Source organism: Salminus brasiliensis, chromosome 1, assembly GCF_030463535.1.
Source record: "Salminus brasiliensis chromosome 1, fSalBra1.hap2, whole genome shotgun sequence".
Classification (NCBI taxonomy): Eukaryota; Metazoa; Chordata; class Actinopteri; order Characiformes; family Bryconidae; genus Salminus; species Salminus brasiliensis.
In genome coordinates, this window is record NC_132878.1 from 29,480,703 (window position 1) to 29,493,127 (window position 12,425).

Sequence of the window (12,425 nt, forward strand, 5' to 3'; positions counted from 1 at the left end):
ACTGCGGTCTGGCATTACTGCCACATTACCCTTCAACTACTGTTCCTTCCTTTCTGTTCGGCCACCTTTCAGAAACCCTGACATGTTTGTCTGGTTCAGGTTTGTTGCGGTTTCGGCTCCACGCTTCACTGGTGTGTGTTCTCACACTGTTGACATCACCTTAAAAATATTCTCAGTAATATTGGTGGACAAACAGGATAAGTTACTTTGTATTGCCTCAGGTGCCTCAGGCCTGTTAGTGGAGAGTGGAGGACAAACAAACATGGATATTTTCTGTGGCTGAACAGGTTCCAGTAGAACCTGCTTTCGGTCATCTTCTCAGATTCCCACAGCAACACCGTCCACCATTTTTCCCAGTGGTCAGACAGATATTTCCCCAGATTCCCTTTCAAGACTGCTCTGTTTCTGAAGCCTAACAGTGTATTCTTTCATAGCACGTGTGATTGGTGACTAAGGAGTTTGTAGAAGTCTGTGGCTGTAACAGAGCTGTGTTTTGAAGCATATCAGTAGCCCACAGTGAGAGCTAGCCAGGCTAAACTACAGCCCCCCACACATGGTGGAGGTAGTTTCACATACTGTAACTGTAAAGATGATGTGAAGTAGATGTGATGTTAATGTTGAGTTTGATGGGGCTGAGATTTGATGTGTTAAAATAAGTGTGTCAGTGTTGGACAGCAGACTCTTTTCACTGGTCAGATTTATTTGGACACAGATATTTTGAGGAGTTTAGGTGGGAAAGCTTGTCTGCTTCAGACAGCTTAGAACGGCACTGAATTAATAGTGTTTGTATGGGATTTTCAGACTGTTTGGTGATTGATACAGCTCTGTTGCCATTAACCTTGCCGGGGGGGGGGGTATGGTCAGAATTAGTCAGAGAACCTTCTAGACATTTATATAAGGCATATTGATTCCTAAGAATTATAATAATAAAAAGTCTATTTTTATTTGTTTTTATTAGGAAAATGGTGTCTGTTTTTAAGCTGTTACAGTGCTGATTACATTATTCAGTTTTGAAAGGAGCTAAAGGTCAGTGGTATCTGAGGAGGTACAGTTAAACAAGCTCCCCCATTAGTCAGGATATCACTTAACCACCAACATCACTCCAATCCTTTGAATGTTTTAGATAGGATGTGAATGTGAGTAGTAGTGAGTTCAGGGGAAAAAACATCACTAGTCCTTCTACAGGTTCAATATGGGTTGGGAATGTGAGCATAAGCAGGTTTCAGTCTGTTGTTGGACATGGAGTGGGGGCAGCACTTCCATATATATATATATATATAAATAAAATATCTGTAAGCACTTGCATGTACAGATAAAACTGTATGAATACACAACTTTATTACTTTATTTAATATAAATCAGACTTTCCATTTAAAGAGCCCAAAGCAGCACTGACAAACACACTCTTATACATGAGACTCTGTCAAAATCTGACCACAAACACAGTTTAGACACAAAATCATTCTGACCTGTTTATCTGGAAATCCACACTAATAGGCCTCATTATGAGCGAACTGTAAAGTCCTTTTGGAGATGAATCAGGGGTGGGTGGGGTGTGTGGTGGACTGCAGGCCGGGAGCTGAGAAACAGCAATTCATACACAATCACCGCTACAGTGTATTATTTCTGCATCATATTATAAAGAAAGAAGTCTGTGGAACAGGAATCAGGCAGCAGGTTCCACCGATAAGAATCCCTCAGTCCCATTTGGAGCTCTTCCTGCGCATGTATCTTTCTCCCTCGCTGTCTATGGCTTCATAAAGCTCCTGTGTGTTCTCCTTCACCGCATGCAGATACCCCAGATAGCCCACACACAGTGTCAGGGTGACCAGGCCAAACGCCATCACTGGCTTATTCTGGGGAAGAGAGAGAGAGAGAGAGAAAAAGACCTTTACTGTGTACACAACGTAATAAGGGTGCAACGATACATGATATGGTTGATATAAAACAATACATTTAATATGTTCTGATACAGCAGAGAGACTACAGTGTCTGAATATGTGCCTTGTGCTCATGTGTCAATGTTATTTTTTTGTAAGGTGTGTTTAGGTGTTATAATTAACAGATTTAATGATACACATAGCTGATACACATAAAACATGCTCTGTAAATTAAGTTGATCATCAACTGCTGTGATATGTATAAGGTATATAGTGTGTGTTAGATGTGCTTATCTCAGGTTTGGTGAATAAGTCTGGGCTACTTGCTGTGACTGTGTGTATAGCGTGTGTAAGGCATGTATAGTGAGTGTTTGGAGGGATTAATCTCACAGGTCTAATGATTGGTTCCAGATTAATTGCTGTAAAGGTGTGTATAGCATGTGTAAGGGGTGTATAGCCTGCCTAAGGGGTGTGTATAGTGAGTGTTTGGAGGGGTGAATCTCACAGGTCTGATAAACAGTTCTAGATGAATTGCTGTGATGGTATGTATAGCATGTGTAAAGCGTGTATAGCCATGTGTAAGGCATGTGTATAGCATATGTAAGTCGTCTATAGCGCGTGTAAGGTGTGCATAGCATATGTAAGTCGTCTATAGCGTGTGTAAGGTGTGCATAGCATATGTAAGGCGTGTATAGCGCGTGTAAGGTGTGTATAGCGTGTGTAAGGTGTGTATAGCATATGTAAGGCGTGTATAGCGCGTGTAAGGTGTGTATAGCATATGTAAGGTGTGTGCATAGCGTGTGTAAGGTGTGTATAGAATATGTAAGGTGTGTGCATAGCGTGTGTATAGCATGTGTAAGGTGTGTGCATAGCGTGTGTAAGGTGTGTATAGCGTGTGTAAGGTGTGCATAGCATATGTAAGGCGTGTATAGCGCGTGTAAGGTGTGTATAGCATATGTAAGGTGTGTGTATAGCGTGTGTAAGGTGTGTGCATAGCGTGTGTAAGGTGTGTATAGAATATGTAAGGTGTGTGTGCATAGCGTGTGTATAGCATGTGTAAGGTGTGTGCATAGCGTGTGTAAGGTGTGTATAGTGTGTGTAAGGTGTGTACAGCATGTGTAAGGTGTGTGCATAGCGTGTGTAAGGTGTGTATAGCATATGTAAGGTGTGTACAGCGTGTGTAAGGTGTGTGAATAGTGTGTAAGGTGTGTACAGCATGTGTAAGGTGTGTGTATAGCGAGTGTAAGGTGTGTGTAGCATATGTAAGGTGTGTATAGTGTGTGTAGCATATGTAAGGTGTGTACAGCGTGTGTAAGGTGTGTACAGCATGTGTAAGGTGTGTACAGCATGTGTAAGGTGTGTGTATAGTGTGTGTAAGGTGTGTACAGCATGTGTAAGGTGTGTGTGTATAGTGTTTGTACAGCATGTGTAAGGTGTGTGTGTATAGTGTGTGTATATTGTTTGTACAGCATGTGTAAGGTGTGTATAGTGAGTGTAAGGTGTGTATACAGTGTGTGTAGTGTGTGTGTAGTGTGTGTGTAAGGTGTGTATAGCGTGTGTAAGGTGTGTATAGCGTGTGTAAGGTGTGTATAGTGTGTGTGTGTGTGTGTATAGCGTGTGTAAGGTGTGTATAGCGTGTGTAAGGTGTGTGTATAGTGTGTGTGTGTGTGTATAGCGTGTGTAAGGTGTGTATAGCGTGTGTAAGGTGTGTGTATAGCGTATGTAAGGTGTGTGTAGTGTGTGTGTAAGGTGTGTGTACAGCATGTGTAAGGTGTGTATAGTGAGTGGAAGGTGTGTATACAGTGTGTGTAGTGTGTGTGTACAGTGTGTGTAAGGTGTGTGTATAGCGTGTGTAAGGTGTGTATAGTGTGTGTAAGGTGTGTATAGTGTGTGTAAGGTGTGTATAGTGTGTGTAAGGTGTGTATAGTGTGTGTGTGTGTGTGTGTACAGCGTGTGTTTGGAGGGGTTCATCTCACAGGTCTGATGAACAGTTCTGGGTTCACTGCTCTGAACAGAGTTGTGCTCTTGACTCCTCTCAGTCCGGGACTGCGGTACTGCTCTTTACTGTCCGGCTCCATCACTGCAGACACTGCAAACACACCATTTAACCAGTGAACAGAGCTTTAATTGGCCTAAACTGCAGCTGTAATGAAAGCAGAGCTCATCATCAGTCTAACGACCTTTTTACTTACCCAGCGCTTCTTCTCTGCTGTCCAAACAAAACACAGAGCCGGAGAGCAGCAGCGCCACAGCGCCATCTGCTGACCGGAATACTGCTCTACAGCTCCTGTTACACTCATGTACTGCCCCCAACTCTAATTGCACCATTTTAGTAAAAAAACAGAAGCACTTCATTCTGCAAGAGTGCAAAAGAACTACACAAAGAGTTATGCTTTATTTTGTACTGTTTTTAAATTATTATTATTATTATTATTATAAAATCTATGTCAGAGAAGTGTAAATGTGTCCTCTAGTTGACATAAGGAAATTTGTGGGGTAAAATAAAATACCAACCAGGCACCATACTCCCATTACATGCATGATATATCTCATTACATGACATTTGTGCTTTTCCTGCTCAAGCACAGCTGATTCATCTCAGCTGTTAATTAGCAGGTTTAGTAGCTCTGCTAACGCAGGTAAATCAGCAAACTGTGCTGGACTCCAGCCCCCTGTTGCCCACGTCTGTATTAACATGACCACATATGTTAATGATAGTGGAGCTGAATAAAGCAGCTGTAGAAGAGACTGCTCGGGTCTCTGTGTGGCTGGTTGACCTTGATGTTATTCATAATGTATGAACAGGTAAAAACACCCCACTCCTGTGGTTAAATTTGCATGACCATTCCTCTCAGCTCAGACACACACACACACACACACACGCACACACAGTTTGCAGCCTTATTTAGCTAGTTCAAATCATTTATGCGCACAATACTACTACTACCCACTACTAATAATCACATAAAAAAATATATATATATATATATATAACAGCTGCTGGTTCTCCGGTACAGTATGAGGTCAGGTGTGCTTTTAGTGGACGAGTAAATGTCCATTAAAGCTCTTTGGTTTACAGCTTTGTCACACCTCTGCTGCACTGTGGGACATTTATTGGGAAGTGTCATAAAAAAAAATATATATATATATATATATATATATATATATATATAAAACGAAGGCTGTAAAACACAGGTGTCCGCTTACAGACTGTGTTTACTGTAGCTGGAGACGTAAGAGACGTTGCTATGGTGAGCAAACAGGTGCAGCACCCATGCCAGGTGCGTTTGGCTTCCAAACAGCACAGAGTCGTGGCCTGCAGCGGGTTTCCCTGCATTCAACTGAGAGACCTCCTTAAAGGGCTGCACGGACAGAGAACCAGAGAAAGGTCAGGATGATGCTTTATATTTCTATATATATTTCTATATATATATACACACACACATCAAAAAGTGTAATAGTGTCTCAGTGATGAGTAAAACATTGACATCTTATTAGCAGACTCACTGTTAGTTCTGTGAGACGTAATGGAGTGAAGCATCTGCTGGCTGCTTCACATCGGCAGTGCAGACAAAACACAACTGGATAAAATGGATGAATAAACAGAAATAGACAATTGGAGCAGGTATTGGGGTTGTAATCATGGAAATAGTAGGTTTTCTTTGCGTTTGTGCTGTTTATACAGTTGAATTCATAATTATTTGGACGAGTTTGCATCAAGCCAAATTTTCCACTGCCCCCGCAGTCAAGAACCCACTTACATCCAATGCCGAGTTTCCTGCGCTGAGGCACTTTGCCAGGTGTATACTGCAAGCACCTTCAGTTGCTGCTTGTTTGTGGTTCTTTTAGTTTTGTCTTCACTAAGCGAAAAACCTGCTCTATTGAGTTGAGGTCAGGGGACTGACCTGACCTTTTAAAAACACACATTTCTTTTTCGTTAGATGCTCTTGGGTTGCATTTGCTGCATGTTTTGAGTCACTGGTTTGATCCCCTGGACCAGCAGGGAGTAGGGGGTGCTCTTACCTCCCTCTACATTCACAGCTGAGGTTGTAACATATGGGTTGAGGCAGGCTGCGTTTGCAGAGAGACTCTGTTAGGGCTATAGCAATACTCATCTTCAGGACAGTCAGGGAGGCCTGTTTCACTAAACACTTGGTAGGATCACAGTGACCTGACCAAAAACATCCAAAACTGAGGCGCTTAAGAGGAGTCCTAGTCAGTCCAACCATGAACAGCACCTGAGTGCTGGAGAAGAGCCTCAGGTAAAGGGCACTGGAGGTCAGCAGAGTGAGACATTACAGAGGTGTCCTTGAGCAGGATACCCAACAACAGGCTTCTTTCTGGGTGCCTGATGTGGCTGATCACCACTCTCGGTGTGTGTGCGCGTGTGCACCTCACTGCTTCCAGTCAGTAGTGTGTGCGTTTGATGCCACAGATGGGTTCAATGCGGAAGTTACATTCTATGGTACTGCTGTGCGATGGCTAAAAGGATGTTCCTATCAGTCCTGAAGCATTTGACTGAATCTGAACAGAAAGTGTAGCTCTTCAGAATCCGGCCCCCTGCTTCTATCAGCAGTCACATCATCAGTAAACACCAGTAACCCAGTTCCTTTGGCAGCGATGCATGCCTCCACCATGTTTGACAGGCGATGCAGTGTTGTCCAGTTCTTTTTAGTTTCATTTGCCCAAAGAACCAGATAGGTGGCTTTTTCAGATGGTTTCTATCAGTCTGATCAGACTTTTCTCTTCTTAAAGATTTGCATCTTGAATGAAAAGCATGATGGTGTCTCTTGATTTAAGACTTTGACAACGATACACCCACCTCTACAAGAGTGTTCTTCACCTGACTAGATGTTGTGAAGGGCTTGTCTTCACCAAGAAAAGAATTTTGCCTTTACCTACCTTAACTGTCTTTTGTGGTCTTCCAGGTGTTCTGGTGTTGCTGAGCTCACCTGTACAGCTAACCACTTTAAGTTGTTTAGCAACTCATAAAGTTTCGGCTTTCTCTGATGGGTGTGTTTGGTTTTACCAGTCTAATGATGACAGTTCCCATGAACAACTACTGAATGCAAAATCAATGCACCTGAAATAAACTCCGGACCTTTCATCCCTCCTAATTAGTCAGAATTCAAAACACGGTATGATTCCTTTAGTTTATAAACTAGTGCTGGACGATACGACCTCAAATCAACATCACAATTAACATTTGACCTTGATTACGATTAATGAGAGATTAACCGGCTCAGTGTTAGAGTTCACCTCCATGTTGCTTCCATGCCGCAGATTGGACGGGCCGGATCATGTGAACACACAATTCGAACTAAAAGAAATCCTTAACATGGGCAAGATTACGCTGATTACAGGTTTTGGAATATCAGTTTTGATTAGTTTTCCATTTATTGCCCAACCCTAATATTCTCAGGGCTGAACGGCGGACCACCTTCACCTCAGCACAATATGTGGCATCAGTCTGCACGCTGTGGTCCAATTACAAAAGTGGAATAGCACTACAAAGCGGGACGTTATGTGAATGATAACGTACTTTAGCAAATAAATTAAGACATTGTGTGTTTATGGAGAGAATGGTGACTATATAAGGCCAGTGTTTGTTAGCAACATTAGCCTAGCATCTCTCCTTGTAAGCTAAGGATGCACATCAGACATCACATATCTTGGCTGACCGGCTGCATTTGGGGTCATTGATCAATCAAACTAGTCTGAATTTTCTTAAAAGCTGCTGCTGCTGCTATAGTCCTGCTCAGACTAGATGGCAACAAACTGTAAAATAACGTTTCTTGATTGTGTATGTGTGTGCGTGTGCATTTCCAGCAATGAACTGGGGTTTTCTGGAGAGCGTTCTGAGTGGAGTGAATAAATATTCCACTGTGGTGGGACGGATCTGGTTGTCCGTCCTCTTTGTCTTCCGCATCCTCGTCTTTGTGGCCGCTGCGGAGCAGGTGTGGAAAGATGAACACAAGGATTTTGTGTGCAACACCCAGCAGCCCGGCTGTGAGAACGTTTGCTTCGACCACTTCTTCCCCATCTCTCAGGCACGGAACAGCAAGAAAACACACACACACACACACACTTTCAAGCCCACTTTCCTCTGAATGGTCTCGTCTTATTGGAGTAATAGCACAGACGCTAGCCCTGTTATCATCAGACCTATGAACTGACCCATATTACAGAGGTGGGCCAGTGCAGTGTTAGGAGTCTTGCCCAAGGACTTTTACTGGCTTAGTGCAGGACAGCCTCCCACATGGTGGGGTAGCTCAAGTGGCAAGTAGTGGTGCGCCACACCAACCACATAGACATGTTACCAGCATAGCCCTGTTACAATCATAGACCCACTTGTTAGTAAAGAGTCCATATTTCTGTTAGCATGACTGGCCTGTTGGAGTAGCATGTTAACGCCACAGCCCTGTTTGTAATATAGACTCACCCTCAGCATGTTAATGCCATGGCCCTGTTAATATTATGGTCTGTTAATATCATATAACCATTTATATCATAGACTCACCAATGCCAAAGGCCCGTTAGGACCATAGACCCTGCAATGGCATAGACCTGGTAGCATCATAGAGTCACCAATGCCATAGACCTCTTAGCACCATAGACTCACCAACACCAAAGGCCCGTTAGGACCATAGACCCTGCAATGGCAAAGACCTAGTAGCATCATAGAGTCACCAATGCCATAGACCTCTTAGCACCATAAACTCTGCAATGGCATAGATCTGTTAGCATCATATAGCCATTTGCATCATAGGTCTATGGCGTTGGTGAGTCTCTTAGCACCATAGACTCCCCAATGCCAAAGGCCCGTTAGCACCATAGACTCGCCAATGGCATAGACCTGTTAGCAGAGTGCTCCCCAGCTTTATAAGACAGAATGGAACAGAAGGTGGAGTGGATTTTTTGATGTGCTTTGTGACTGCCTCTGCTCTCAGGTGCGACTGTGGGCACTGCAGCTGATCATGGTGTCAACGCCTTCCCTGCTGGTGGCGCTGCACGTGGCGTACCGTGAGCACAGAGAGAGCAAATACGGCAGGAAGCTGTACGAGGATAAAGGCAGAATAGATGGGGGCCTGTTGTGCACTTATCTGCTCAGTCTGACACTGAAAACAGCCTTTGAAGTGGGGACTCTTACCACCTTCTACCTGCTGTACAACGGCTTTGACGTGCCCCGGCTGCTGCAGTGCGAGGAGAGCCCCTGTCCCAACACGGTCGACTGTTACATCTCCAAAGCTACAGAGAAGAAGATCTTTCTCTACATCATGGGCTGCACCTCTATACTGTGCATCATACTCAACGTGACCGAGACACTGTACATCATATCCAAGCAGTTCTGGAAGTGCTTCAGCAAGAGGTGTGTGGAGCTCTCACTCAGTGATTCAGATAGTGGTCAGTGATGTGTCTGAAATACACTAAACAAGAATTGATTTTTTTAACCTGACTTCCACACAGTGTCAGAAATATGCATACTCATACTTAGATTATCCAGAAATGGTGGCTCGGTGGCACCACAGGTAATGCCAGATTCACACTACGCCAGATTGTTGTACTCTTCACACTACACAACTTAGGGGGTCACAATTTACAAGAGCTGTGTTCAGAACTGTGCCCATGTTAGCATTATAGACTCAGCAATGGCATAGACTTGTTAGCACCATAGACTCACCAACGGCAAAGGCCAGTAAGCACCATAGACTCAGCAATGGCATAGACCTGTTAGCACCATAGACTCACCAACGGCAAAGGCCAGTAAGCACCATAGACTCAGCAATGGCATAGACCTGTTAGCACCCTAGACTCACCAACGGCAAAGACCCGTTAGCACCATAGAATCTGCACTGCCAAAGGTCCGTAAGCACCATAGACTCGCCAATGGCAAAGACCTGTTAGCACCGTAGAGTCACCAACACCTTAGACCTCCTAGCACTATAGACTCATCAATGTCAAAGGTCTGTTAGCACCATAGACTCGCCAATGGCAAATTCTCATCAAGGGGGCACAAATTACAAGAGCTGTGCCCTACTCACTATCCCCTACGTGTGAAAATCCTGATCACTACATGGAGCACTTTAATAGGGAACAGAGTTCATCAAGGGAGTGAATGATTTCAGACAGGTTGTTCTCTTGTCGCCATACTTGCTGATGATGTAAAACTCCACCCTTGGCTTTCTCCACAATCCTGCTGCTGTAGTTAGTCACCGCACTAACTTCATCTCACAGTCATTTCACACAACCAGATTTAGAGGTCCAGATAGCAAACCTGCTAGACATCTGTCGCACTTTTTGTTGCACTTTTACTCAGCGATTAAGTTTAAATTTACTTGTGTTGGTTTTATTTAGTAATTTTTTATTAGTTTTTTTTTATTTTATTTATTTACTACTGTTGATTACAATGAATTACACCAAAGGTCTGGATTGTAAGAAACAGTTTTGTTCTCATTATTTCATTCAAACTGTATTTTAATGTTTAATTAATTGTTTTTTTAATAACTAATTACATTTTGCCATTTTTTTTGCAGATTGAAATGAAAATGATTATTATTGTTGTTAATAGGTACATTCCAGTGGATCATAAAGGGACGTGTCGTTGCCACCCGCCGTCCACCCTTGGCTCACCTGGACCAAAGCCTGAATCCAAGAGTAAAGAGGATATGAATGAGCTTCAGTCGCAACAGATGGTGAAGGAACCGACCTGAGCAGTGTGTTACACTTCACATCAGTTTCTGCACATTTGCACACAGAAATGTATATACTGTGTATATAAGGTGTGTTTATACAAGTATCTGTTTATTTATGTACCATCATTAAAGAGTCCATATCCTACATTTCTCTTGAACATTATTCTTTGCCCCTGAGCTCCATTTAGGTCTGTGTGGATTTATGAACCAAAACAATATAAATATAAATACACTACTTCCAGCTTTAGAGTGAGTGGGTGTGGCTAAATGTCTTAAGGATGAATAGGAGGGTTTAGGTGACACAAACAATGAATTCTACAGGCTCTGCTTAGTCTGTATATATAAGGTATGCATGTACAGTATGTTTTGAAACGGCTTAAAAATGACATCCCATCAGTTTTATTATATAAACTGTAATTTAGTGCATTTTCCATCATACCAACACACATTTCTGAACACACACTGTACGTCAAATTCCGATTCTGAAACGTAGGCTCCCCGTCTTCGCCCTTTCACAATCACATGGGCTACAAGGAAAAATTGATCCAGGGACGTCACTAAAAATACCTGCAGAAGATCCACCCTCCTTCCAAACGTCTCTTTTTAAAGAGAATAGTGTGACACATCAGTCTATTAGTGTCCTGCCTCAATGACTACAGTCCCGTTGCACTCACTCCCATCAACATGAAATGCTTCGAGAGACTAGTCATGAGGAACATCAAGACCTAACTGCCCCCTTCACTGGCCCCCTGCAATTTGCATATGATCCCAACCACTCCACGATCGATGCCATCACCACTACCCTCATCTCTCTCTCTCCGACCTAGAGAAGGACACTGATGCCAAAATGCTGTTCATTGACTTCAACTCAGCATTCAACACCATTGTCCCACAGAACCTTGCTGGGCCTCAACACCTCTCTCTGCAACTGGATACTGGACTTCCTGACTGGAAGGCCCCAGTCAGTCCGGATTGGCAACAGCATCTCCAGCACCATCACACTGAACAGCCAAGAAAGCCCAGCAGCATCTCTACGTCCTCCCGAAGCTGAGAAAGGCCCGTCTCCCTCCACCCGTTCTCACCATCTTCTAGAGAGGCACCATAGAGAGCATCCTGAGCAGCTGCATCACTGCCTGGTTTGGGAACTACACAGTCTCTGACCGCAAGACCCTCCAGCGAATAGTGAGGACGGCTGAGAGGATCATCGGAGTCTCTCTCCCCTCCATCATGGACATTTACACCGCCCGCTGCATCCGCAAAGCATTGTGCATGACCCCACTGACCCTTCTCACAAACTGTTCTCCCTCCTGCCATAGGGAAGAAGGTATCCCAGCGTCCAGTCTAACGCGACAAGACTCTGCAACAGCTTCTTCCCACAAGCCATCAGACTTCAACGCCAGAGGTTAAATTGATGGACTCCTCCATACACACACACTCCTTCACCCAAGATGTGAATCCCAGACAATGTGAAAGCATATTTGCACTAAATACTACCTCACTGCATCACTGGACTCTTTTGCACATATATTGTGCATAGCTGCACATTGCATTTTTGCACATTAGTTGTTATTTATTTTAAAAGTAGCTACTAGAGTACTGTACTAACTGTACTACTGTACTCACTTTCACTACAGTCTCAGTCTGTCTGATTTATTTACTGTATCCTGAGGTAGCACCAAGCAACATATATAAGGTCCCTTTTAATCCTACAATCCTATTTCTTCTTATGCAATACTGTTGGTGAATCTTTCGGTGCCACACAGCTGAACTAAACCATAAGGACTTTGACTAAACTGAACAAGAGCGGTGGCCTGTAAATCCCACCTACAGAAAACATGGATTGGTCTACTGA

The 12,425-nt window shown here is 43.5% G+C and overlaps 2 protein-coding genes across 2 annotated transcripts; one reads left to right on the forward strand and one right to left on the reverse strand.

Moving 5' to 3' along the window:
• Window positions 1-1,321: 1,321 nt before the first annotated feature.
• Window positions 1,322-4,138, reverse strand: smim8 (small integral membrane protein 8). Its single transcript, XM_072676709.1, is given in 4 exon segments — window positions 1,322-1,856; window positions 3,857-3,969; window positions 4,073-4,106; window positions 4,109-4,138. Coding segments are annotated over 4 exon segments (336 nt in total). The 3' UTR covers window positions 1,322-1,697.
• Window positions 4,139-7,711: 3,573 nt separating this feature from the next.
• gjb7 (gap junction protein beta 7) lies at window positions 7,712-10,591 on the forward strand. The gene is made up of 3 exons (XM_072694493.1): window positions 7,712-7,930; window positions 8,831-9,249; window positions 10,450-10,591. The coding sequence occupies exons 1-3, from the start codon at window positions 7,712-7,714 to the stop codon at window positions 10,589-10,591; spliced, it is 780 nt and encodes a 259-aa protein (XP_072550594.1).
• The last annotated feature ends 1,834 nt before the right edge of the window (window positions 10,592-12,425 follow it).